The 27678-nt window shown below is 47.9% G+C and overlaps 2 protein-coding genes across 4 annotated transcripts in view; both read left to right on the top strand.

Moving 5' to 3' along the window:
- LOC147619241 (uncharacterized) overlaps positions 1-27678 on the top strand; it is a 119073-nt gene that overhangs the window by 26247 nt on the left and 65148 nt on the right. The gene's annotated exons all lie outside the window — the stretch shown is intronic.
- Positions 23571-25243, top strand: LOC147619242 (uncharacterized). Its single transcript, XM_086773393.1, has 3 exons — positions 23571-23583; positions 24445-24708; positions 24757-25243. Exons 1-3 carry the CDS (start codon positions 23571-23573, stop codon positions 24990-24992), a joined length of 513 nt encoding a protein of 170 aa, XP_086629519.1. The 3' UTR covers positions 24993-25243.

Genomic DNA, 27678 nt, shown 5'->3' on the forward strand with positions numbered 1-27678 from the left:
TCACTTTGCATAAAACATAAAAGCTGGACAAAATATCCACAAATGCTGAAAATGGATCTTGCACATGTGACACCACATAGAGGCCGGAATGGGCCGACCCTCGCCCTTGGAGTATTTTATTACCCAAGGAGAATAATATCATGTACAAGCTTTGAGGGCCTTACTCTCCCCACGGGAGATGCCGGATTATCCATTTACAAATACCATAACACACCCAACACGAGGCAACTGAGCCGGAACATAGGCTGTAGAAATGCCGAGCCAACAACATAATCCATATACCTCCGTGTGGGTATTGATTCTTCCCCAAAAACCACGGGTCTTTATGCAATAGAGCTGGTACAACAGGTTCAGCTCTCCATTCAGCCGGTACAATAGGTACAATGGCCAGAACAGTAGGTACAAGGGCTGGTACAGCCGGTACGGTGGCTGGTACAGCAGGTACAGCAAGTACAAATGCTGGTACAACAAGTACAATGGCTAGAAATCATAATAATTGATTGAATACCCTTGCCTTCAGTATTTCTTCGCGATGGAAGCCTCCAAAACAGTCCCCAACAGCCAGCAGCCTTCAAGAGAGAGAGAGAGAGAGTAGCCATCATTAGGGCAGCCTGTAACGGTGGTAGAGGCTAGTGTGTAACAAGAGAGCCTCCATTAATGAAGAGAGAGGGCTCCAATTTATAGATTTGGGCCTCCCATGAGCTAAAACGGCAAGAGAAGGCTACAATGACAAGTGGAGAGCCACACAATAGCTGAAGTGACAAGTGTGAGGCCACTTGTCTCACTTTGATCCATTTTCTAACAAGTGTCAGGCCACTTGTCTCACTTTGGTTCACTTTCTTGCCACATGTCCCAATCTCAGAGATGGGTCCTTCCATAATCTTTACCTCTAAAAATATCCCAACTAGTAGACATTCTGTCATAGGCACTTTGCCAACTCTTGGTATCTGCTCAATTCCAGATGTAATGACGCGAACAGAATTTCCATCGGAGTCGGGCCAAAAATAGCAACTCTCCTAAATTTTAGGAGTGTGGTCCTTTGTATCCTAGGATAATCCCCCATTCCCAAAGCTTGTACTTTCCAAATATTTAGACATCCTGGAGTCCACCAGACCCCTTTCATATTGGGAAATGTCCAGGCTGGTGACAGCCCCCCTCCCCCCCCCTTTCCGCTGCCCGCCCCCCTCTCTGCGTTGTCCCTCCCCCCCCCCCCTTTTGGCCCTCTACTCGCTCGCTTGCCCACCTCCCCCTCTTTGCTGCCTGCCTGCCCCTTCCCTCTCTCCGTTGCTCCGTGCCTCCCCCTCGTGTCCTGTCTCCTCTCCCCCCTTTTCTTTTCTTTCTCTCTTCGTTTCCTTGCTCCTCTTCTCTCTCCCCTCCCGTGCAGGTTGATGCTTCCTGGCTTCTGGGGTTTTCAGCTTTAATCGGCAAGCTTCGGTTTATTCTGGTCTTCACCCCAGGAGGACTCCAAGGTAGCCACTCCGTTATCCCTGACCGAAGCCGCCGTGGCTTGCATTTCCTTCTACGAAGTGGATCTACAGGTTTTTGCCATGACTGTTGTCTCACTTGAGGCCTCCACCCTCGTCTGTAAAATTTTTGGTAGTTGCCCTGTGTGCGGACAACTCCGGTATCTTTTTCAGGCCCGCCTCATTGGCGAACCTGCAAAGATCACCGATATTCACCCTCTAGGGTGCGGGTTCTACCAGGTGGAGTTTGACGCACCATCGGCGTCAGATCGAGTCATGCAGCTGAGTCCTCTTGCACTGCGTACGGCCCAGGCCTTCTTTGCACGGTGGCAACACGGCTTCGATCCTGCGTCTGACCCATTGGTTGGCATTTCAGGCTTCCCAGGCCTTGGGAAGGAGCACCTTCCTCTTCTCCCGGTGCCATTGGGAGAGTGATGGAGTCCCTCCCCCACCGTTGCCTCGACCCTTGTGTGGACAGTTGGGATTCCATCTCGCTACATCTGTGTGGTCTCATCGGAGTCTGTACCGCATTGTATATCTATTCCAGCCTTTGAGGAGACCCCATACAGCAGCATGTGGAGTATTTTGGCCTTCTAGGCAAATGCTTCATTTGAAATAGATGGGTCATTTAGCTAGAGCTTGCCCTTGGCGGCAGTCCAGGAGACCGCCTCTGGGGTTTCCTCCCCCTGGTCCTTGTGCTGATCCTCACCAGGGGGTAGAGAGAGGGGCAGGTCCTTAGGGAGTAGAGCACTAGGCCCTGACTTCGGGTGACCCAATGGACGGTGAGTGGCGGACGGTTGGATCGTGCTCGGGCCGCTAGAAGTCCACAAGAGCCAAGAGTCGCTATTGAGCGCGCTAGGCTGGCAGATCTCAGGAGGATTCGATCATGTCATAGAACTGGTACGAGCATTTATCTCAGCATTTTCCGGTTGGTGACGCACCCTCTCCAGTCCCGGAGCGGGCCCTTCCGGCCCCATGAGTATGGCGGCCGATCCCCCCCCCCCCCCCCCGGCCCCACAGACCCCCAGTGTTCTAAGAGGCCGGCCGACCTCTTTGAGCTCTCGCGGGTCCCTCCCCTCCTCGTTCCTCTCCGATGGACCCCTCATGGCAGCACCCCTCCCCGGCCTCCCCGCCACTCCGCCGCCGCCGCCGCCGCGTCCCCCACCTCCACCTCTTGCCCCTTCTCCTCCCCCAGTCTCGACACCGACTTTCCCCGCCGCAGCGCACTCTGCCCCGCCTTTATCATCCGAGCCCTCTCTCTCTCTCTCTCTCCCCCCTCTATCCTAGAGCACTCTCGTCACCCCCCAGCAGCCCCTGACCAGCCGGCAGGATCAGTCCGTCGCTTGATTCACCGATTTTTTGAGGCAGTAGAAATGACCATCGCCGTCTCCCTGGTGAGGGCTATCCCGCCAAAGTCCCTAGGTGGGGCACCTAGGATCCTGGGACAGTCTTTGGACTACAGTTTCTTCCGGTGTCTGCCAACGAAAGAGACCGACAGGAGACAGTAGCCCTTGTTCGAGTATGTGTGGTTTTTCACCACTCCAAGCCCTCTATGCCAGATAATGCCGCGATGATCTTCTCTTTCCCCTTCAGTGCAGCCTCAGGGACAGTGGGATCTTGAGTAATTGGCTACCATCTAGAGTTAGGCAGTTGAGCTCTCCCACCATCTCCACGATCTGCGCATCATAGGCATTCTCACCCCTTTTTGGCCTCTAGCTAGGATGGAGCTTGGAGGTTCAGCCCATCAAGGCCAGGACAGGAAGATGGTAGTCTCTAGTCTGGGGGTGCTGCTCTTTGTGTTCTGCATACTTCTGTTGCGGTACCTCTTCCCCTCTTACAGATACCTCTACTGTGATTGATGGAGTCCGGAGCATGCATATGCGCATGCTCGTACAAAGTGGCGATATGGAGGACATGATTAGTGCCCACCTAGTGCGCCTTCGCCCCGATTGTGATTATTCCCCGTCTAAACCCTCGCCCAAGACTCTTCGAGTGGAGGGTAGTTCCACTAGTGCCTCATCACACCGAGATTGATATGCGGATTTTTTCATGGAACATTCAAGGTTTAGGGGGGCCTGGGTGCTTTCAGAGACGAGGTGTCCTACGAGGTGAGCTTCAGAGAGGGCCATAGCGGGGAGAAAACCCATAGACATTCTTTTCCTCCAGGAGCATCATCTCTTAGAGGGGCGCACCCGCAGATGTGGGAAGTTTCTTCTATGCAAGATTCATACTTTTTGTTCCCCATCCTTTAGCCCCTCAGGGACGCAAGGAGGGGTGTGTTTCTCTCACTGAGCAGCTGTTGCCGGCATTGACTGGCTCAGGAGTCATTGTCTTGGGGCGGGCACAGTGGATTACCATTACTATTGGAGAGGATAGCGTTGGTTTCCTCTGTTGGGTAGGAGGGCAGCTAGCATGCACACACATACACACAACCTCAAGCACAGAGAAACGTGAGTGCTGGAAAAGATGTACTCAATAATGATATGAAAATGAAAGTACAAGTGAGTACTAAAAAGCCTAGGGCTAAGTGCCCAACACACATAAGTGTGTTCACACGGGAAAAAACCTGTGTCCAGTCACAGGGAAAAAGTACCTGTGAGTAAGCTGGGTTCACACCTGAGCTAGCCAGGAGTGGACATGACCAACAAACCCCCCTCAAGTGAATGGTGTGAACGAGTAGCAGCAGGGTGATAAAGTAGTGAATGCTGCCCTGCACTATGCCCCACAGTAAGAGTGAACTGCAGTGCCAATGGGAAAAGCAAGCACTATATGACGAGGAAAAGGAGAATCCCCAATGTCATAGTGCTAATGCTAGAGCACAGTAGTACATAAATGCATCACCTGAAATGCATGGCAAAGATCATGTGGACATCAACTTCATCAAATCAAGAGGCATCGCATAATACCCCTTTTGAAGGCAAGCATCCAAATGCCAAGCTGAACTGCATGTAATCCACATCAATGCTCTGTAACTGCACCAATGATAAGCATAAGAAGAGGTAGTAGATATACGCATTTGTAAAGGCAACAGGATCTAGAAGTCATGCTTGTGAGACATGCAATGTAAGCTGCAAGAGGGAAACTCATCAATGGAGGATCGATGAGGAAAAATCAGCAATGGTAGGGCTGATAAAAGTAAAAATTCAGCAATGGAAAAGCTGAAAATGGGGAGAAAAAGTGGGGGCTCAAGGCGGGCATTGGCCAATGCTATGTGAGGATAGGTAAACTCTCAGCGATGCCATGATCAGGGGCATGTATGGCAAGTGTAAAGATGCCTTATCCCACAATGAATAATATACATGTGACATGTCAAAACCACGAGAGCAAGCCAACACTGGCCAAGTGTGTAAAAGGCGCTCCCAGTAAACATCACATGTGAGAAAGTTACAATGTCAACACTGTAGAAACAGTCCCGCTGCAAGGGAAAACAGCATAAAAGGCATCTCCAATAGACATCACATAAGAGAAAGCGTCTAGCATAGACAAGCATAAGGGTCAACAAGCATAAGTGACCATGAGGCATCACCAACTGCATGTGGGCAAGTAAAATCCCCCCCTGAAATGCGTCTGCCAAACAATGCATACCAAGGAGTACAGACTATAGAGCATAGTCATCAAAAGCAACGGCATCACAAGACATCTCTGCAAGTGATGTGTAGCGAACTTGGCCTGATCTGCACCTGTGGAAGAAGATGCCAGCTTCTTTATTTTTAAAACTCTCAATACGCTTCCTGCATTCCTCTGTGGTGTGCCCTATTTTCCTGCAATAGTTACAACGCTTTTTCTTTTCAGGCTTGTCCTCTGTCTTGGGAGGATCTAATGGGCTAGGTTTAGGCCCAGATCTATTTCCATGAAAGGGAGTAGCCATTGCTGACTCAGCAGACATCATGTTATTCCTGTTGGAAAGAGATTGCTCTTCACTGAGCAAGAGAGTCACAAGGTTGTCAAAAGTGACCGCATTAGGTGCATTGCCCGCCAACAACCGCAAATTGGTGCCAATTGTCTGAGAAGAGTCGAGCAAATTACGCAGAACTGTTTGAACAAGATAGCCATGTGTCAAGACCTCATCAATCTTAATGAGCTGCTCTCGTAGGTCTTTCACATGCGTAAGGTACTGATCGATAGAGTCACCTTCAAGCATGCGGTCAGTCTTAAGCTTGCCCCGAAGGTAAGCTACATGAGCCTCATTGTGACCTGAATACAATGCCGCCGAGGTATCCCAAGCACCCTTTGCAGTGGTGCCTGAACGAATGTGCAGAATGATATGCCTGCAGCATGAGAGAGCAATCAATGCATGGGCCTGAGCATCCCTATCATCCCAAGTACGCTGCTGCTGAATAGGAGGAAGACGAGGAGGTGGACCTGCAGGAGGGTGAGCGGGAATCACTTCACCTTCCGCTGGAGCAGGTGTAAGAGGACGCTCCTCAGTGCCATCCACATATAGCCATACATTCTTGGCAACCAATACATGACGCATCATATAAGCCCACATAGGGTAGTTATCCCCATTGAGCTTGTCCTCTTGAGATAGCATTCCAAAGAGGTCATTATTACTGTTGGCCATGATAACGTAGCAAATCTGTCACAAGTCACCAACGAGTAGGCAATGCCCAGCAAAACCGTAAGAATGCGGGAGATAAATAGCAGGATAATCAATGGACTGAAAGGGAACTCCTTCACCACGAGAAATACATATGCATGTCCCAAATCTGCAAGTGTAGTGCACGATGATGCAAATCTGTCAAAGTGTTCACAATGGCATACATATACTGCAACAAACCACAAATGTATACATGTGCCATGAAAAACACAATCAGCTGACACTTGTAAGAGTTGCAAGTGCTCAAATACTGGCAAAATCAAAGGTAAATGGGTCGAATGCTACAAAAATGGGCTCAATGTAGAAAAGCCCTAATTTTTAGGCTGTCAATTAGACCAAATCTGAACCCGATCTGCACCTGTAAATTTGCTAAAGCAATTGTCACCTGTACCAAATACTGTAATGTCCGAAAAAATTGGGGGAAATGCCCCAATGCCAAGTAAATGTGCCTGTAACACCCAAATGCCTGCAAATAGTACCATTTTTTGCAAAATAGTGCCAATTTCTGCAAAATAATGCCAATTTCTACAAAATCCCCAAATTTCTAGTGCAATTATGCACCAAATCTATTGAAATCAATGCCAATGTGTGCCAATGTTGCAATTGCAGGCTCAATGGTGAAAAGCCCCCAATTTCAACAAGCAAAATGTGCAATTTCAGGTCAAAAATTTGCAAATCCCTCAAACCTTGCAATGTTGGAGTTGTAGTTGAGCAGCAAGTGCAATAGGCAGGTAGATTTGAGGCAGGGGCGTGCAGATTTGACAGATCTGAGGCAAGAGCGTGCAGATCTGAGGCGGCGGTACGGGGTGCAGCCAACTAGGTGAAATGGTCGGCGTAGTGTACGGGCTGCACAGTAGGCGGCGACGGGTACAGTCGGCGCAGATCTGAGGGTGAAGTCGAAGGCGGCGATGGTGGGCAAGCGACACAGATATGTGAGATCCAGCGCAGGCGACTGATGTACAGTTGATGGTGGCGCGGACCTGACAGGCGGCAAACAACGGCGGATTTGAAGGCGGCTACGGCTCATGGTGGCGGTGGCGGTGGCGGCGGCGCACAGCAGCAGTGTACGGTGCAGGCGGTGTTGCACAGCAGCAGCGGGTCATGAGCATCGTACAGTAACGTGCAAAAGTACAGTAGTGTAGCAAAATGAGTACTTGCAGATCTAGAGAGAGAGTGTGGCGTGTATAAAGTATGCAATAGGCTGAAGCTCAAGGCTGAAGGGCAACAGAGGGCAAACCCTAACCCTAACCAGGCTTTGATACCAATGTTGGGTAGGAGGGTAGCTAGCCTGCACACACACACACACACACACACACACACACACAACCTCAAGCACAGAGAAACGTGAGTGTTAGAAAAGATGTACTCAATAATGATATGAAAATGAAAGTACAAGTGAGTACTAAAAGCCTAGGGCTAAGTGCCCAACACACATAAGTGTGTTCACACGGGGAAAAAATCTGTGTCCAGTCACATGGAAAAAGTGCCCGTGAGTAAGCTGGGTTCACACTTGAACTAGCTGGGTGTGGACATGACCAACATCCTCAACATCTATGCTCCAAACACTGCAGCAGGTAAAGCCCTCTTTCGGAGCTCAGTACAGTAGGCCCTCCCTCGGGCTGACTTTTGGTGCTTGGGCGGTGACTTTAACATGATTGAGGTAGCAGAGGATAGGCTAGGAGGTGGCACGGCCACAGTTTTAGGAGCGGAGTACCTCACCTTGGGAGGAGATAATTCTTGCAGTTAGGGGACAGGATCCTTGGCATCTTCGAGAGTTTGGGCGTAGCCCTGGGAGCCTTTGCTTCTCGAGATCGAATAGGATGAGCACCGGCTCCAACCTCTCTAGACTTCATAGGTGTTATATTGATGAGTGGGCTTGCAACCGAGGGAATATGATTGGTATTTTGGCAATTACTTCCTTTTCTGATCACGCCTTGGTTATTTTGTCCTTAGAGGACCCCTGGAGGCATGACAGGCATGTGAGCTCGAGGATTCCGGATAGCCTCATTCAGGACCCGAGATATGCAGCAAGATAGAGCATATATGGGCGGGATTGGATTTTCTTTCAGGCTTTGCCGCATGAACATTCGATGAGAGCTTAGGGGAGATCAAGAGTTTCGCGCAGGAGGCAGCCCAGAGCCAATTAGAGGGTTTTCGGGAGCATGAGAGGAGTTTAAGGAGTCGTCTTGCCTCTTTATAGCGGCTTCAGGAGAGGTCCTTGGATAGCGAGTGGATCGAGAGTCAGCTTGCTGTTGCTCGCATGGAGATCAGATCCATAGAGGAGAGGAGGGTGGAGTACATGTATCATGCCAGGGCCTCTTTCTGGACTTAGGCAGGAGACAGAGTCACAAGGGATTTCTTTGAGATAGCTAGAGCCCACAGGAGGAGAGACGGTATTTGCACGTTGCATGGCTCTGAGAGGGCTTGATTCACTTGATTCCCAAGGAGGGTTTGGAGCATTCTGGACAACATCACCTTTTGGGAGGCGACAACTTTGGCTAGGATGCAGCAACAGGACCTCATTGTGCTACTTCTAGACTTTGAGAAAGCCTACGATAGTGTGGATTGGAGCTTTGTGGAGAGCACTATGAGCCGGATGCGATTCTCCATTGAGTGGATTCGTGGAGTCTCAAGACTTTGCTCAGCCTCACACAGCCAGGTTCTCATTGAGGGAGCTTGTGGCGACAGATTCCTGCTCTCTTGCTCGGTTCGATAGGGCTGTCCTTTGGCACCTTACCTCTTTCTATTCGTCGCCAAGGCCATGAGTAGTTTTCTCTCCGCCCAGGAGACCAGGCTTCAGGGATTGCGTCATCCTCTTCGCACGTAGGAGAAGCTGCTGGACTCAGAGTTTGCAGACGACATAGCAGCTTTCCTTGCAGGAGATGTGGGGAATCTACAAAGATTTGCAGAGGCGATCGAGGTTTTTTGCCGTGCATCACGAGCATAGATCAACTGGCACAAATCATGTGGTTTTTGGATAGGCTCAGCATCCGCCCGGACTTGGCGACCAGTTGAGGATTTCCCGTGGATCTTGAGGGGCACTCCAATTCGATATCTCGGTTGCCAGGTTGGCATTGATATCTCTCCTGAGTAGTAGCTCACCCCGCTTCTTCTGAGTCTTCGGAAGAAGCTTCTATATTGGAGCTTGGTGAGGCTCTCCCTAGCAGGCAGGGTGGTGGTGGCAAACTAGGTACTTCTTGCCACCATGTGGTACCTGACTTCGTGCTGGACCTTTTCTCGGACATGTATTGGCCAGGCACAACAATTGATTCGGAATTTCTTATGGGCCGGAAGTAATGGGAGGCCAGCCAAGGCCAGCCAAGGCCAAGGTGGTATGGAGAGTGATTATTCAACCACGTCGCACGAGGGGTCTAGGCCTCATCGACCCGGCTATTCAGAGCCGTGCCCTGCTGGGCAAGCTGATTGTGAGAGGCCTCCTTCCCGGTGGTGAGCCCTGGAAGGATTTCCTATTGGCTCGGATTTCAGCCCACACTCCGAGTCTTGGGGGCCCTTGGCCGTAGAGTACTAGATGAATCTTCACAGAGATGCGAGCCCGTGGTTTTAGTGTGGCTTTTCAGGATAGATTTGCAGCCAGTCTACTTCATGTAACCATAGGCCTACCCTCAGACAGATAGCTCGAGTTGCCTCGGAGGAGTGGCTATGTTAGGCTTTGGTTTGGAACCCCCCCTTGATCCGATTACCCAGCGGCCACATGCTAGGGGCCCGACCGCATGTTTCTTGGGGCGCCTTGAGCATGGGACGAGCTAGGTCTCTTGGAGATTGGATCCTACAGGCAGTTATCCCCAAAGGTGCGGGAGAGAGGCATGACAAGGATCTGGGGTAGAAATAGGCTTTGCATTGACATCGACTCAGCTATCCCTCAGGAGTGGCTGACTCCCCTAGACCCAACCCCCCCAGTGTGGCTAGGCGTGTTTACTAGACACAATATCCTAGTGGCGGTCCATGGAGCAGATGAGGATAGTGATCTGCTCACTTTTTCTATTGGATCCCATGGCAGACTAGAGAGATTTGAGTTTCCTTTTGAGAATTTTAGTGATTGCATCTTGCAAAGGGTGTGGCTGATTGGTTTTCAAGCACGGGAATGTCACATAGATCCAGCAATGGCCAAGGTGGCCAGGGAGAGATTATCGCGGCTATGGATCTGGGAGTGCCGACCTCTCATGCGCCTTCATTGGGACCCGAGAGAGTGGACTTGGCATGATCTAATGGATCAGGAGGAGACTCTGGATGCCCCCTTCTTTGCATATACAGCGTAGCTAGGCCGTAGGATCTAGATGCCTGAGATAGATGGCACACTGGCACATTGGCAGTCTCAGGGCCTCTCACAGCGTTTCCTTTCCGATTTTTGGAAGAGACTCTCGGACAGCTTTCGGCCTAGAAAGATCACCCTCTTTCGTTGGTTGATGGCACATAGGAGTTTGGCGGTCGTTACATGGCTGGCAGTTGGAGGTCAGCCAGTACCTTGCCCGCTATGTGGCCACTCCTAGGAGTCTCAGAGACATTGCCTTTGGGATTGCCCGAAGGCTCAACAGATTTGGCAGCGGATTCTCTGCATTTTCTTTATGGACAGGTCATCGACCCAGATTATTACATGGGGCACTATCGCTTGGGCCACAGAGGCTGGAGTGGTCAGGGCTTATGAGGAGGATGGGGGAGGGGTGGGCCTTCAGGTCTCTCACCACACCTGTGTGGTTGTTCCCCCCTCACCCCCCCACCCCTCCCCCCTCCTGTATGAGATAGCCTTCTCCCGAGAACCATGCGCGACCGCTCTGTTATTCATACAAGTGGGCGCATGAATACAGAAACTAGCTGCCAAAACACAACATACATTCAACATTCATCACATCATGAGCATATTCCGATACATCCTTCACAAACATCATAAACATATACATCCTGAAAACACCAAAAGATAATCTTGCACATGACACTACACTAGGGGCTGAAGTTGCCCCCCCCCCCCCCCCCTTCTCCCTCAGGGTATCTTTATTACCAATAGAGTATTATCTTGTACAAGATGTAGGTGTCGGGGAGATCACTCCCCTCCGCCAGCACCAGATTTATCCAAATCAGTGAACAAGCCCTCGGTCACCAACCCAGGGCAAAGCAGTCACTAACTGGTCTCTTGATCACCTCGGGGTAACTGTCTGGCCCACCCGAGTGCTAGTACGTAATCACACCCTCTAGGTTAGTGCTCTCCACACTGCCATTCGCACAAGCAGCTACGTTTCAAGCTTCCTGGCCACCCGAAGGTTCCACCAGATCATACAAGAGTTCACTAGAGTCTAGGCTCACCCGGAACAACATCCTTTCTGTCTTCTTGATTGAAAAATAGCCTGCTTGCTTTCCAACAGTCCCGAGCGGGCCCAAAACAGTTCAGGATAGCACTTTGGTTGATTCGCTTAGTAGCCAGAGAGCAGAGTAATAACCAGGCACAACCCGTAATTGTTCCGACCAAAGAAATCCTCGATATGTCTCGGAATTATGCTGAAAACAGTACAACCAGCCTGTAGAGAATCAAGAGAAGATGTCCACCATCCGCAGAGAACCTGGTTCTCTGTATGGAGGCGAGTTTTTTGGAATTTCAATAAAACCCAATCACCCTCCTTGAATTGCAATTGTTTTCGATGCTTATCGAGCTTTTTGGAATTCTAATAAAATCCAATCACCTTCCTTGAATTGCAACTGTTTCTGATGCTTATCTGCAGCTTTCTTATGCTTTTCTTAGGATCTCTATATGGCTTTCCCGACTTGTGAAAAGGCAATGTCCAAATCCTCGACATACTCATCAGCTGCAAATATTTCCTCCTTGGTGCATAGGATAGGAGGCAAAACAACTTCGCCATAAACAATTTCAAATGGTGCTTTACCCATAGAAGTATTCACTGTATTGTTGTAGGCGAACTCAACAAGTGGTAAATACTTCTCCCTTTCTGACTTGCGGTCAGAGACATAAGATTTCAACTAATCAAGCATTGCTGAATTTGCAATTTCACATTGCCTATCCATGTGTGGATGATGAGCAGAAGAGATTCAGTTTGGTTCCCATATATTTTTTTTCCAGGAAAAAGATCTTCTATTAGTTAATGAAAGACAGCCACAAAGGGCTAGATACAATTACGAAGGGCTAGATACGAACTTGCCTCGTGTACGGGGCGGGAATCAAATGATCATAAGGGGAAGAGACACTTCTCGTGAAACTTGGTTGAACACAATGCTATTGAACACAATGCTAATCAATACACTTAAATACACTAAGATTTGATGGACACATGCTCAATACAAGAAGTCGCTGAATTGACAAGAGACACACAATGAGCCGGAACGGCCAACCTCTCCCTCAAATAAAGTATATTGATCTTGGGAGTGGATGGAGATCTTCTTAGATGACTTTTGTGTTTGTGGCATTTATAGGGATATGCTAAAAAAGTTGAATCAAGTGTTTGATATGAGTACAGAGGTGGGTATATCTCTAAATCTACATAAGTGTGCATGTTTGGAGTGAGTAAAGGTACTCTTTTAGGTTATATGGTATCCAAAGACGGTATTTCCATGGATACTAGTAAGATACAAAAAATTAGTGAGTTACCACCGCCTCCAACCCTTAAACAATTGTGGGGGTTTCTAGGCCATGTTTTTGGGGCTTTATCGCAAACTTTGCAGTTATAGCGCTCCCTTTGATCACATTGTTACACAAGGACAGTCCAGTACATAGTGTCATGGGCATTTCTGACTAGAGTTCCATACCAATGCATATGAATACAATATTGCAAACAAGTGGTTGTCGATGTAGACTTGCAACTCACACTACCCTCTCAAGTGCCCATGTTCCTTACCATCTGCTCTCTATTGTTCCACCAACACATGGTAGCAACAATCTGCAAGATAGCACGTAGGACAAGAGAACACTACACAGGGTATGTGATCTTGTAATCCGGTTACTCCCTCTTGCTACTTGCTTCCATATTTAAGCATTAAAGCTTACCAATTGCAAGTAGAGTTGATGACAGCGGAAGTCTTCGCGCGATGGAGGTCCTTGGAGTGATGAGATCTTTGATTTGTCGATTTTTTCACGACAAAAGTCTTCAAGAGGATGAAGGGAACCCTGGGAAAGCTTCCCCTATGGTTCAACTTGAGAAAGGAGGGCTGAAATTAGGGTTTTCAGCAAAAAGACCAGAAATTACAGTAATAAAGAAAGCTGTTTTGTTGAATTTCAGTCATTGGGAGTGTGTAGGAGAGTGATTAGCACCCGGAAACACTCTTGGAAGCTTGGGAAACACCTTAGCAAGCTTGGATATGGAGTTGGGAAGGAGAGAGTGCAGAAAATATAGCCCAAATGCCCTCATGAAGGAGGCGCCAATCTCCAGAGAGAGGAGGAGGAGTGAGGTGGTGAGTTGTCCAGTGTAGGTGGCAGGCATGTGCTGTGGAGCAAGCTAGAGTGGACACATGGCTGGTTACTCCCTTTGTACAAAGGGGATAAGATCTAGCACCCGGAAACACTCTTGGACGCTTGGGAAACACCTTAGCAAGCTTGGATATGGAGTTGGGAAGGAGAGAGTGCAGAAAATACAGCCCAAATGCCCTCATGAAGGAGGCGCCAATCTAGAGAGAGGAGGAGTGAGGTGGTGAGTAGTCCAGTGTAGGTGGCAGGCAGGTGCTGTGTGGAGCAAGCTAGAGTAGACACATGGCTGGTTACTCCCTTTGTACAAAGGAGATAAGGTCTAGGCGGTGGACATTGGGTTTTGTCCACCTCCGGACATCAGTGTGTATGAACACTGGGCTGGTCATAATTTATAAGTGAGTTTTGGTCGCCCAAAACTTAATGAAGTGTGTACACACTCACTTATAAATTAGTGTTAACTCCTAAGCCTAGGTTTATGACCATTACTTACCACCTGTCACATGCCACATAACCATGTCAGCAGAAGCAGACAGTTTCACTCGCACGGTTCGCGGGCGGGCGTCCCCTTACCCAGAACTACACATTGGTTAAGCAAGCATGAAAACAGCATGCAATTTCAATTGCATGCAAGCACATAAAGATGTTATGCAATGTAGCACTGGTATAGACAATCCCCGTTCATGAGACTATACCAAAATAGACGTGCTCCAGGCAAGTACACAAAGTATCAGACCCAATAGAACACCAATCCACTAGGCATTTCCGGGCATGTACACAGAGGCAAAAGTCCCAACGGAAAGCCAAGTCCATAGTATCACATGAGTGGCATCAATCCCCGGCATAAACAACTGCCATGGACACCAGTCCAATGTACATACATGATGAGAAAGCACGGGTGGACCAATTGGGTGGCCAAATGGTGACATCCCCCCCGGCTTCTAAACAGTTGTGTGCAATTGAAAAGCATCCAAATATGTCTGAAGCACATGCGGGCAATCTCTGAAGAACTCTTCATCTACCCATTTAGCATCAATGGGAAGATAGTTCTTAAACTTCACAAGGTAACGCCTGACAACTTTGCCTGCAGCAGCAAGCTTGCGTTCCTTGTGATACACAATCTGCTCTGGCTGCAAGATCTCCTCAAGCTCATCCACTTCTGGTGGATCTTCAATGACCGTTTCATTGGGCTCCGGCCCTACATACTTACGAAGGAGACTCACATGAAAAGCATTGTGTATGTGCCAATGACTAGGTAATGCCAATCTGGAAGCTACTTCATTGATCTTCTCGATCACTCGAAAAGGCCCGTAGTACCTGGTTGCAAGCTTAGGATATGCACCCTCTTTGCCAGGCCTCTTTGCAAGTCTTGCTTTCTCAAATTTGAGCAATACCCAATCAGTCTCTTTAACATCCAATTGCCTTCTATGCTTGTCGGCAGTCTTTTTATGCTTGTCTTGTGACCTTGCAATGGCTGTCCGCACCTGAGCAAAAGCAATATCCAAGTCTCTTACATACTCATCAGCTGCAAATATCTCATCCTTTGTGCGAAGGATGGGTGGCAAAACCACCTTACCATAAACAATCTTAAACGGGGCCTTTCGTGTAGATGCATGCACTGTGTTGTTGTATGCAAATTCCACAAGCGGTAAGTACTTCTCCCAAGAAGACTTCTGCTCCGTCACATAACATTTCAAGAGATCCAACACGGCTGAATTTGCAGCCTCACTTTGCCCATGCGTTTGCGGGTGATAAGTTGATGAGAAGTCCAATTTGGTGTCCATGTTATCAAAGAAGGCCCGCCAAAAGAGATTTGTAGTCCTGGGATCTCTCCACAATGGACTTCGGCATTCCATGATGCTTGAACACTTGTGCAAGATATATTTTAAACATATGCTCAGCTTTGATGGTCTTTTTGACTGGCAAGAAGTGAGCTTGCTTTGTCCACAATTGTCCAAATTGCATCATTACTCTGTTGGGTCCGTGGTAAGTCCATATTGAAATCCATTGTAATACTTTCCCATGGTTGCGTGGGAATAAGCAATGGCTGAAGCAAACCTAGTGCCTTTTGCCTATCAAATTTCACCGTTTGACAGGTGATATATGCACGTACATGTGTCTCTATGTCCTTCCGCATACCTGGCCAAAAGAAATACTGCTCAATCATGTACGTAGTAGGCATTATGCCTCCATGACCAGCATATGGAGGAGCATGGCACTCATCCAAAACCTTTTGCGTCATGTTAGACACCACACATAGGCAATTATCTTTCATGAGATAACCCTCTTTGATCACATATGAGGCATGTGCATGACCAGCCATCAAATCAGCCCAAATAGTGGCAAAAGGTGAGCTACCCGGCTCAAGATCAGTGAGCTACCCGGCAAAAGGTGAGCTACCTGGCACAAAAGGATGCACTTACACGATAGGCTGGCTTATTAGGTGGTGAGCTACCCGGCACAAGATCAATGCGATGATCTTCCGGTTGTACGGGTGGCAACTCATTTGGTAACTCAACAGCAAAACAATCATTGTACTCTTGGAAGAATTTCAGCCTATCATTGCTAAGAGTGTTTACATGTACATTATTTTTCTCAACATGATCCCGTACAAAAATCAAGTATGCAAAAACACTCTTTTTCATTACTTTCTTAATTTGTACATGAGATATAAGGGGAATGGTATCACCCTCTTCACCAGCATCAGTTACATGCTCTCGGCCTTTATGCATGAAGGTGGCATGTCAAAGGCCTTCGGACAGGCTTTTGTGGCATGGGATGCTGGAGTTCGACATGGGCCCATGGATTGTGCAAGAGCCCTAGCCAAGGCTAGGGGGAGATTAGTGGATGCCGGTCGTAGTTGGGAGAGGTGAGCTTGCCTGCTACCTCACGATTTGGTTTAGTACTAGCCGTGTTTTCTGCGGTAGGGCAGATTTTTTTTTTCCCAAAAAGGAGACTTTTATTAAGTATGAAAAAATTTTACAAAATGGAGATTTCACACCAATAAAGGTGGAGATCTCAACCAATCAGGAGCCCTGTGCTGCCAATAGGGTCTCGAATGAGAGGACGTGAAAAAGATACCAATGTCCCACTCTCTCATAAACTGGCTGTCACCATTGAGCTATCTAATGGTCCTCTTATCTTCTTGTGTGAGCTTTGGGCTCTGGATGAGCATACTCCGTAGTGGTGCTCCATCGCTAGGACTGGCACGGCGTGATTCGTAGTGCCAGGGACGGGTGGATTGCACACGGTGTATGCTTCTGGATTACCACCGCTAGGACTGGCACGGCGTGATCCGTAGTGCCAGGGACGGGTGGATTGTACACTGTGTGTGTACCTGGAATTGACTTTCCGGTGGGCCTGTTTGTGCCCGGAAATGTCAAGTATTGTGCAAGTACATGAACGGAGATTATCCTTTAACAATGTTGCATTGTGCACTCATGTTTGCCTGCCTTGGAAATGTTTTCGCGTGAACTGGTTTCGTTTGCATGCTTGACATGTGTGTCTAGCTCAGGGGTCGGGGACGCCCTCCCGTGAGCCGTGGAATGCCTTGTCTTCTGACAGGTTTTGTGGCGTGTGAACAGGTGGGAAATCCTTATTTTAATAAGAGTTTTAAGTTATAAGTCTTATAACTTACAGGTTTCATACTTCATTAAAAGTAGGTGGACACTTTATAAGTGTGGGCACCTTCTTTTGGCCTGGGCACCCTTTTATAGCATGTGGGGTGGGGGTTGGCCACCTACCCCACCTACCACACCCAATCCTTTGCATGGGAGGAAGGCGCCTCACTTCCAGCCCTCTCTCTTGCATTTTGGAGGAAGAAAACACACAACTGCTTGCTGGGATTTAGAGAAAACAGGCTGGAGCACTCATTATTTGCTGATTCTGGTGGTACAGCAGGTACAGCAGGTACAGCAGCAGGTACAGCAGGTACAGTACCATCATTATTTGCTGATTCTGGTCGTACAGCAGGTACAGTACCATCATTACTTGCTGATTTTGGTCGTACAGCAGGTACAGCAGGTACAATACCATCATTATTTGCTGATTCTGGTCGTACAGCAGGTACAGTACCATCATTATTTGCTGATTCTGGTCGTACAGTAGGTACAGCAGGTACAGTACCATCATTACTTGCTGATTCTGGTCGTACAGCAGGTACAGCAGGTACAGTACCATCATTATTTGCTGATTCTGGTCGTACAGCAGGTACAGCAGGTACAGCAGGTACAGTACCATCATTATTTGCTGATTCTGGTCGTACAGCAGGTACAGCAGGTCAAACCAGTGGGGTTATCCGCGTGGATTTAGGACATACGCATTTCCTACAAGTGGCCCAGGTTGTTTCACTCTTCCTACTGGCTGTACGGTGGCTCCAGAAGATTTTCATCGCGAAGAATGAGGAATTCTCCTGCTCTCCTATGTCTGGACTCCTCTTCCATTCACCGAGTCAACTCCGTGAGGGTGCCCCATCGCTAGGACTGGCACGGCGTGATCCGTAGTGCCAGGGACGGGTGGATTGCACGCAGAGTGTGACTCTGGAAGGTGCTATGGACGGGGCAGCCCTTGGTGACTGCAGACTCGGCATCAACAAACATGTTTGGGTTTGATACTTTGTTTTTTTTTCATCGTGCATTGCTTATTGGAAATCTGGCCTTGGGCCCGTGTACTTGTAACAAATTCTCCCAAGTAATAATAACAATCCTTGGGGGGGGGCCGGCCGTTCCGGCCTCAGTGTGGTGTCATCTATCTATGCTCAGAGTTGTTAATTACTTTTTATTGCTACTTTGTCTTGTGCTATTGTCTTTTAAGAGTGTATATTAAAGTGCTAACTGGAGAAGTGAGTCCAGGAAGGGGTGACCCCTGCTTGGGTCTCGTTTCAGTGGTATCAGAGCACGGATCTTCCTTTTTCTACATGGGGAGACGATCCAAAGGCTTCCTGACCACTCTCCATTAGTGACTTTACTCTTATTATGGCTAGCCAAGCAAGTAGCAAGGAAGTGCCAAATTCAAAGGGGCACTCCAGTGGAACTCAAGCAAGTGGACGGATGCCTTATGCCCGTGATCATGTATGGTTGGGACAGCCGTCCCGTGGCAAGGAGAAAATGCAGGAGCAAGAGCAAGAGCCAAGTGCCATCAATGCTGAAATTCAGCGTATGCGAGAGCTTCTCCATGCCAGGGAGATGGAATTGGCCAGCCTACGTGAGGACCCACACATTCAACAAGTGCTAGATGCAAAGAAAAAGGAGGCAACCGTCTTTCAAGACTTTGAAGCTTTGGCTCGTGGATCAGGGCTGAAACCTCGTGAGCTAGCTCTTTCATTCTTAGTGGAAAAGGGTGATGTATTGCAGGGCCAGGATGGGGAGCTTGTTATAAAGAGATCTCCATTGGTGGACATGCCTGGGATAGCCTCTCCAAAGCTGAAATCTGCTGTCCACAAAGAGGAGCCTTCCATTACATCCCGACGTGATTCTACCTTATATGGGAGGCATAGCCATGCCTATGAAGGTAACATTACTTCTAGAGATGATCGTTACAAGCCTCATTCTTCATCATTGCAGGTTTCTCATGGGCTTAGAGAGCACCGACATCCCCGTACTACTACTTTACCTGTTGAACTCTCCCATGAAGAGCCATTTCTTCATGCTCCCATCTCCACATTCTCTCCGGATCATGCTTATGCTGCAAGAGAAAGTGGTGGGGCTACACACATGCATGCAGGTACAGCACATGGTTCACGTCCACGTATGCCACCTAAGTATGCAGGAGCATCTATGGATGCCAGGGCTGATCCACATGAACGTGGAATCAAGAGGACGCATGGGGATTATGAGCATCATGTTCATAAGCAAAAGGAATTCAAAGCCGGGGACAAATCCGTCAAGTTCGAGACATATCATGGTGAGTTTGATGCTTCCAAGGTTATGTCATTTGTTTCCCAATTTGACATTGCTTTTAGTGATGAGGATTTTTCAGAAAAGTCCAAGGTGAGGCATGCCAGCATGTTCTTGAAGGGCACGGCCGCTCATTGGTGGCTTGCCGAAAAGCTCTCAGGCACTCCCGTGGACACTTGGGCTGAATTCAAAACTAGATTCTATGTCTAATTCTTACCCCCTAATGCCAAGAAGAACATCCGCAAGAAGTGGGATTGGGTTAAGCAGAATGAAGGTGAGTCAGTTCATGCTTATGTATCCAAGTTTTGGAAAACACTCTTGGAAGTTTCCCCTATTATGCAGGTAAATGATGAGGAACGCAAGAGAAAGTTTGAATCGGGACTCCAACCGGTTTATCAATCGGGCTTGGAGTTGTACCCAAACCACACTCTACAACAGCTCATTTCAGCTGCTTTGGCCACCGAACAATTGGAGCAAAAGCTGAAGCAAAATTATAGAGATGGACATGCTCAAAAGGGGAAGGACAAGGCTGTCCCAAATCTGCATAAGGGTGGACAGCCACCTAAAAGGGACTCCAATGAAGTTAAGGGAGCTCCAAAAGCTGAAAGTACCTCAGAGAAGAAGCGTCCCAACAAAAGGCCTAACTATGGACTTACTCCGGAACAAAGGGTGCAATATATACGTGACGGTAAGTGCTTTTCTTGTGGTAGTAAAGATCACATGGTCCGGCAATGCCCAAAGAAAGCAGGCAAAGAGGATGCAAAGAAAACCAAGGTTAATGTGCATATGGTGCCCGATGTACAAGGGGGGACAGCCCATGATGCTTTGGATAGGATGGTATGCAAGGCATGGGGACAGCTCAAAGATCAACCCGCATTATTTATGTTTGATGATTGTGCCACGGACAACTTCATATCATTGGAAATGGCTACAGCATTGGGCATTAGTGTGGATGACATGGGACCGGACATTGAGGCCGGAAGTGCATTTGTTGGCAAGAAACTCAAGGTCACACCCCTTATTGGCAAGCTTCGCATGCATATTCAGGGATATTTGGACCATGAGAACTTCCTCATTGCACCATTAAATGGGTGTGATGTATTGCTTGGAAAGCCTTGGCACTCCCGTCTTGATCCTCGCAAGGCTTACAAGACCAACCGGATCACATTTATGCATAGGGGCAAAGAGCATGTTATTGATGCCGGTGTGGAAGGGAATTCTATCCCTATTGTATCCCACATTCAAATAAATAAAGCCATGAGAAAGGGTCTTTGCTCGTACATGATTTTTGTTCGTGATAGAGTAGACCATGTTGATCATTCTCTTGATTCTCTCACATGTGATAGGCTGGAATTTTTGAAACAATATGCAGATTGCTTTATAGATTCACTTCCAGGGGAGCTACCACCACCACGGCCGGAGGATCATCGTATAGACCTTGTGCCTGGCAGTTCTCCACCAAATAGGCCGGCATACCGTGTGAGTGCATCACAGCAGGAGGAGATCATGAAGCAAGTCAATGAGCTCATGCAAAAAGGTTTGATCCGCCCTAGCTCTTCACCGTATTGCTCTCCCGTACTTCTAGTGCAGAAGAAGGATCTCTCTTATCGTATGTGTGTGGATTATCGGGCTCTAAATAAACTAATCATCAAGAATAGGTTTCCTATTCCTCGTATTGATGATATTTTGGATAGATTGGATGGCTCGGCATATTTCAGCCGAATTGATTTGAAGAGTGGATATCATCAAGTACGGGTAGTACCAGAGGATGTGCATAAGACCGCTTTCAGGACAGCATTTGGTTTGTACGAGTATCTTGTTATGCCTTTCGGTCTTACAAATGCTCCTGCCACTTTTAACCGTATGATGGACATGATTTTTAGAGATCATCGATCGTTCACTGGAGTTTTCTTCGATGACATCTTGGTTTATTCCAAGAGTGAAGAAGAGCACAGAAAGCATTTGGCCATAGTCTTTGAAGAACTCCGAAAGCATAGACTTCACATCAATGCTAAGAAGAGTGAGTTCTTCCTCTCCGAAATTCATTATCTTGGGCATATTGTTTCTCAAGATGGCATACGAATGGATCCCGCCAAGATTGAGGCTATCAAGAATTGGCCTGAACTCAAGTCAGTGCATGAGGTTCGTAGTTTTCTTGGGTTATGCTCATACTATAGACGGTTCATATGGCATTTTGCTTTGATTGCTGCCCCTCTTCATCAGTTGACAAAGAAGAAAGTCTCCTTTCAGTGGACTTCATTGGAAAGCAAAGCTTTCTATTCACTAAAGGATGCAATCATATCTGGGCCCGTGTTGATCATTCCTGACTTGCACAAGCCATTCTTTGTGGAATGTGATGCATGTGGAGATTGTTTAGGTGCTGTCCTAAACCAGGAAGGACACCCCGTGGCATTTGAGAGCCGCCGTTTGCGTGATACGGAGCTTTCTTTGGGGATCTATGAGAAGGAGCTATTGGCAGTGATTCATGCATTGACCATTTGGAAGCACTATCTTCTGGGTGCAGAGTTTATGGTGAAGACCGACAACCAAAGCTTACGGTATTTTCTCACTCAAACTAAGCTCTTAGAGAAGCATATGCGGATGGCAAATTTCCTCTCTATGTTTCATTTTCAGATTGTGCATACACCGGGAAAGAAGAATGTGGTGGCCGATGCATTGTCTCGAAGGCCGTATGTAGCTTCTATCTCAATTGCCTCTCATGGAGACTTGTCGTCTATGCAAAATAAGTACCATATAGATGCTGATTTTTCAGATTTATGGGCTGATTTGGTGGCTGGTCATACTCATGCATCATATGTGATCAAAGATGGGTATCTCCTTAAAGATAATTGCCTTTGTGTGCTCACAGATTTGAGGCGAAAAGTGTTGGAAGAATGCCATGCTCCACCGTATGCAGGACATAGAGGTATTCTACCTACTGCTCATATGGTTGAACGCTACTTCTTTTGGCCAGGGATGAGGAAGGACATTGAGGCTTATGTACGTGCTTGCCTCATTTGCCAAAAGGTCAAGTTTGATCGTCAAAAGTCTCCTGGATTGCTTCTACCATTGCCTATTCCCTCGCAGCCATGGGAGAGTATAGCTATGGATTTCATCATGGATTTGCCTCGCACTCAGCAAGGTAATGATGCTATATGGACTATCGTTGACCGGTTTAGCAAGCAAGCTCATTTCTTGCCGGTCAAGAAAACGATCAAGGCAGATCATATGGCAAAAGTTTTCTTATCACAGGTATTCAAGCATCATGGTATGCCTAAATCTATTGTGGATGACCGTGATCCTCGAACTACCAATCTCTTCTGGAGAGCACTTTTTGACAATATGGGCACAAAGCTGAATTTTTCATCCGCTTTTCATCCTCAAACCGATGGTCAAAGTGAAGCAGCAAATTCAGCCGTATTGGACCTTCTCAAATGCTATGTAGCTGATCAAAAGACTTTGTGGGAAAAGTATTTGCCACTTATGGAGTTTGCATACAATAACACGGTGCATGCTTCTACTGGGAAGGCTCCCTTTGAGATAGTTTATGGCAAAGTGGTATTGCCTCCCATCCTACGTACTAAGGATGAGATTTTTGCTGCTGATGACTTTGTCAGGGACTTGGATGTTGCCTTTGCACAGGTACGGACAGCCATAGCCCGTTCTCAAGAGAAGCATAAAAAGGCTGCAGACAAGCATAGAAAGCATTTGGATGTCAAGGTAAATGATTGGGTATTGCTGAAATTCGAAAAAGCTAGACTCCGTAAGAGATCTGGTAAGGAGGGGATGTTTCCCAAGCTCTCATCCAGGTATTATGGGCCTTTCAAGGTCATTGAGCAGATCAATGAAGTTGCTTTTCGTTTAGCATTGCCATCCCATTGGAAGATACATAATGCTTTCCATGTTAGCCTCTTACGAAAGTATGTGGGTCCGGAACCAAGTCTTCCTATCATTGAGGATCCACCAGAAGTGGATGAGTTGGAAGAGATTTTGCAACCAGAGCAGATTGTGTTTCATAAAGAGCGTAAGCTATCTGCAGGCAAGCTTGTAAGACGCTATTTGGTGAAGTTCAAGAACTATCTCCCCATTGATGCTAAGTGGGTTGATGAGGACTACTTCAAAGATTATCCGCAGCTTCTCCATGACTATTTGGAAGCTTTTCAGTTGCGGACAACTGTTTAGAAGACGGGGAGATGTCACCATTGAGCTATCTAATGGTCCTCTTATCTTCTTGTGTGAGCTTTGGGCTCTGGATGAGCATACTCCGTAGTGGTGCTCCATCGCTAGGACTGGCACGGCGTGATTCGTAGTGCCAGGGACGGGTGGATTGCACACGGTGTATGTTTCTGGATTACCACCGCTAGGACTGGCACGGCGTGATCCGTAGTGCCAGGGACGGGTGGATTGTACACTGTGTGTGTACCTGGAATTGACTTTCCGGTGGGCCTGTTTGTGCCCGGAAATGTCAAGTATTGTGCAAGTACATGAACGGAGATTATCCTTTAACAATGTTGCATTGTGCACTCATGTTTGCCTGCCTTGGAAATGTTTTCGCGTGAACTGGTTTCGTTTGCATGCTTGACATGTGTGTCTAGCTCAGGGGTCGGGGACGCCCTCCCGTGAGCCGTGGAATGCCTTGTCTTCTGACAGGTTTTGTGGCGTGTGAACAGGTGGGAAATCCTTATTTTAATAAGAGTTTTAAGTTATAAGTCTTATAACTTACAGGTTTCATACTTCATTAAAAGTAGGTGGACACTTTATAAGTGTGGGCACCTTCTTTTGGCCTGGGCACCCTTTTATAGCATGTGGGGTGGGGGTTGGCCACCTACCCCACCTACCACACCCAATCCTTTGCATGGGAGGAAGGCGCCTCACTTCCAGCCCTCTCTCTTGCATTTTGGAGAAAGAAAACACACAACTGCTTGCTGGGATTTAGAGAAAACAGGTTGGAGCACTCATTATTTGCTGATTCTGGTCGTACAGCAGGTACAGCAGGTACAGCAGCAGGTACAGCAGGTACAGCAGGTACAGTACCATCATTATTTCCTGATTCTGGTCGTACAGCAGGTACAACAGGTACAGTACCATCATTACTTGCTGATTCTGGTCGTACAGCAGGTACAGCAAGTACAGTACCATCATTATTTGCTGATTCTGGTCGTACAGCAGGTACAGCAGGTACAGTACCATCATTATTTGCTGATTCTGGTCGTACAGCAAGTACAGCAGGTACAGTACCATCATTACTTGCTGATTCTGGTCGTACAGCAGGTACAGCAGGTACAGTACCATCATTATTTGCTGATTCTGGTCGTACAGCAGGTACAGCAGGTACAGCAGGTACAGTACCATCATTATTTGCTGATTCTGGTCGTACAGCAGGTACAGCAGGTCAAACCAGTGGGGTTATCCGCGTGGATTTAGGACATACGCATTTCCTACAAGTGGCCCAGGTTGTTTCACTCTTCCTACTGGCTGTACGGTGGCTCCAGAAGATTTTCATCGCGAAGAATGAGGAATTCTCCTGCTCTCCTATGTCTGGACTCCTCTTCCATTCACCGAGTCAACTCCGTGAGGGTGCCCCATCGCTAGGACTGGCACGGCGTGATCCGTAGTGCCAGGGACGGGTGGATTGCACGCAGAGTGTGACTCTGGAAGGTGCTATGGACGGGGCAGCCCTTGGTGACTGCAGACTCGGCATCAACAAACATGTTTGGGTTTGATACTTTGTTTTTTTTTCATCGTGCATTGCTTATTGGAAATCTGGCCTTGGGCCCGTGTACTTGTAACAAATTCTCCCAAGTAATAATAACAATCCTTGGGGGGGGGCCGGCCGTTCCGGCCTCAGTGTGGTGTCATCTATCTATGCTCAGAGTTGTTAATTACTTTTTATTGCTACTTTGTCTTGTGCTATTGTCTTTTAAGAGTGTATATTAAAGTGCTAACTGGAGAAGTGAGTCCAGGAAGGGGTGACCCCTGCTTGGGTCTCGTTTCACTGGCCGCGCTTCCTCTCCGCAGTCCTCGAAGATCCCTGGATTCTGGCCCAAGTAGCCATGATGGTGTGAATAATATCACTCCAAATCCTGCAAGGACACTGAGAAACAAGAACGGGAGTACTCTCAATAGCCTCGGTGCATCTAGCCTTCCAGATATTCCAGGCTGAGATGCTAGCAATAATCTCCCAAGAACTGTCTAACCTCTGTGCTGGAGGGACAAAGTGTGAAAGTGGCAAATCCTGAAGACAACACTGCCGAGCAACTCCTTGCCTAACCATAATGGCCAAGCTCCTGTCAGTCCCCTCGAATCTCAGCTGTGGCCCAGACTGTGTCAACCAAATAATAGAACCAAAAGAAATGATAGCATCCCTCTTAATCCTACCAAAGAGGTGTGCAATCGCAGACCAAACCCTCTGTGCTTCCGTTCATTCCCATAAGCAATGGTAAACTGACTCCGAAACTCCTGCACATCTAGGGCATGCTGGGTAAGCACTAGTAGCTGACCTCCACTGATTGGTGGCTAGACCACCATGAAGAGAAACCCAAATAAAGGAGGAAATCTGTGGCTTCCTATATAAGAATGCCACAATCTCCGCCAAAAAACCCTCTGAATGTGAGTCGAAATGCCGTAAGATTCCCAATGGGGTCTAAGAGCAGGGACACTCTGAATGAGTCCCAAGATAAGATGTCTGGCATTTCGCATTGTATAACTGAAAAAAGGCATGCTTTTCAAGGGGTTACAAGCATCCTTCCACCCCCACTCACCGAGGTCCCAATGCAAATGTCTGATAGGGCAGCCCGTGCAGGACGTTATTGAAAGCCCCCAGATTCGTCCACTCAAAGTTGTTGGCAGGTTAGGGAAGCACGTCTTTGGTTGTATGGTTCACATCACTCCAACTGCCATCCATCCTGAACAGAAAAAAAGACCGGTACATCATCCTCCCTAGGCAAGGGGAGACCCATAACCTGAAGAGGAACACCTGTCCGAGAAAAAAACCCCAAACCAAAAATGATGACGGTCTTCCAAGAAAGATCCAGTAATCCAGTGGTTGGGAATGGCTGCGTCAATCTGTGCAATCCTCCGACTAAAGCCTCTCAAATGCTGCGTGAGATCCAATCTTTGTACCTCGGTGAGGCTCTGAAACCTCTTCCAAGCCAACACTGTGGGGCAAAGCGTCTCCCATCCAGCCCAAAGAATATGCATAGCTGCCCCAAGAGACCTACCTTGCACATCTAAGATCAAATCATTCCACAGAATGGGCTGCCGGTTAACTTCCTCCGCTGAACGCGGGGGGGTGTGCACCAAAAAAACTCCTCAGGCAGTCCCAGGCCCGTAGGAGGGACCTAACCAGGGGGGATTGAAGGGGAGTGGTGAACTGCATTCGAAAAAATAAAGCGTGAGCTGAGAGTCCAGTCACCTCCGCGAACAGGGACACACTTCATGATCTGCTGTGCATGAGAAAGTCCTTCCACGGCTCAGAGCCTGGAAGAAAGCCCCTAACAACCAGCTTACACAGCAAAGCCTTACATTGCACCTCAGGGTCAATGATATTCAATCCCCCTTCCTGCTTAGGCCTGATAATGGTTTCCCAAGCAACTCTAGCCCTGGTGTGTGCATTTCCATCAAGCCCTGACCAAAGAAAGTTCCGAATAAGGCGACGAAGCTGTCCAATGCAGCCCTTATGAAGAATCCAGCACGAAGCGATAAACCAAGTTGTGGCTAGCAAAACTTGATTAACCACCAAAGCTCTAGAGGCCAAGTCGAGCTTCCTCCTACTCCGGTGATGAAGTTTGCTTTTAACGCTTAAGAGCACTGGAGCAAACTGTTGTGCAGGGGAGATGTCAACACCCACCTGACAACCAAGGTATCTAGCAGAGCATCCTCTCAATCCAAGTAAAACCAACATCTGTACCCCAATCTGCAAGAGGAGAATCACTGATCCAAAAACGAACTGACTTATGCCAATTGATAGTAGCTCTTGCTGCCAAACAAAAGGCTTCCAAGGCACCAGGGGCAGCCCAAAGAAACCTGCTCATAGCCTCAGCTACAATGAGGTACAGTAAAGGGGCGAGGGGACAGCCCTGCCTCACTGAACGGGAAATCTGAAAACGCTCACCACGCCCCCCATAGGCTAAAACAGTGCTATGAGCCTCCCTGTATAGGCAAGACACACCTCTGATCCAGTTTTGGGAAAACCCGATGTGTGCCATAGTGCCCTCCAAAAAACCCCAATGCACTCTGTCATAAGCTTTTTCAAAATCAAGCAAAAGAATGGCAAGAGGCTACTGACTAGCCTTTGCCCAC

The sequence above is a fragment of the Cibotium barometz genome, chromosome 33, assembly GCF_041138505.1.
Source record: "Cibotium barometz isolate CiBa-2024 chromosome 33, ASM4113850v1, whole genome shotgun sequence".
In the NCBI taxonomy this organism is placed as follows: Eukaryota; Viridiplantae; Streptophyta; class Polypodiopsida; order Cyatheales; family Cibotiaceae; genus Cibotium; species Cibotium barometz.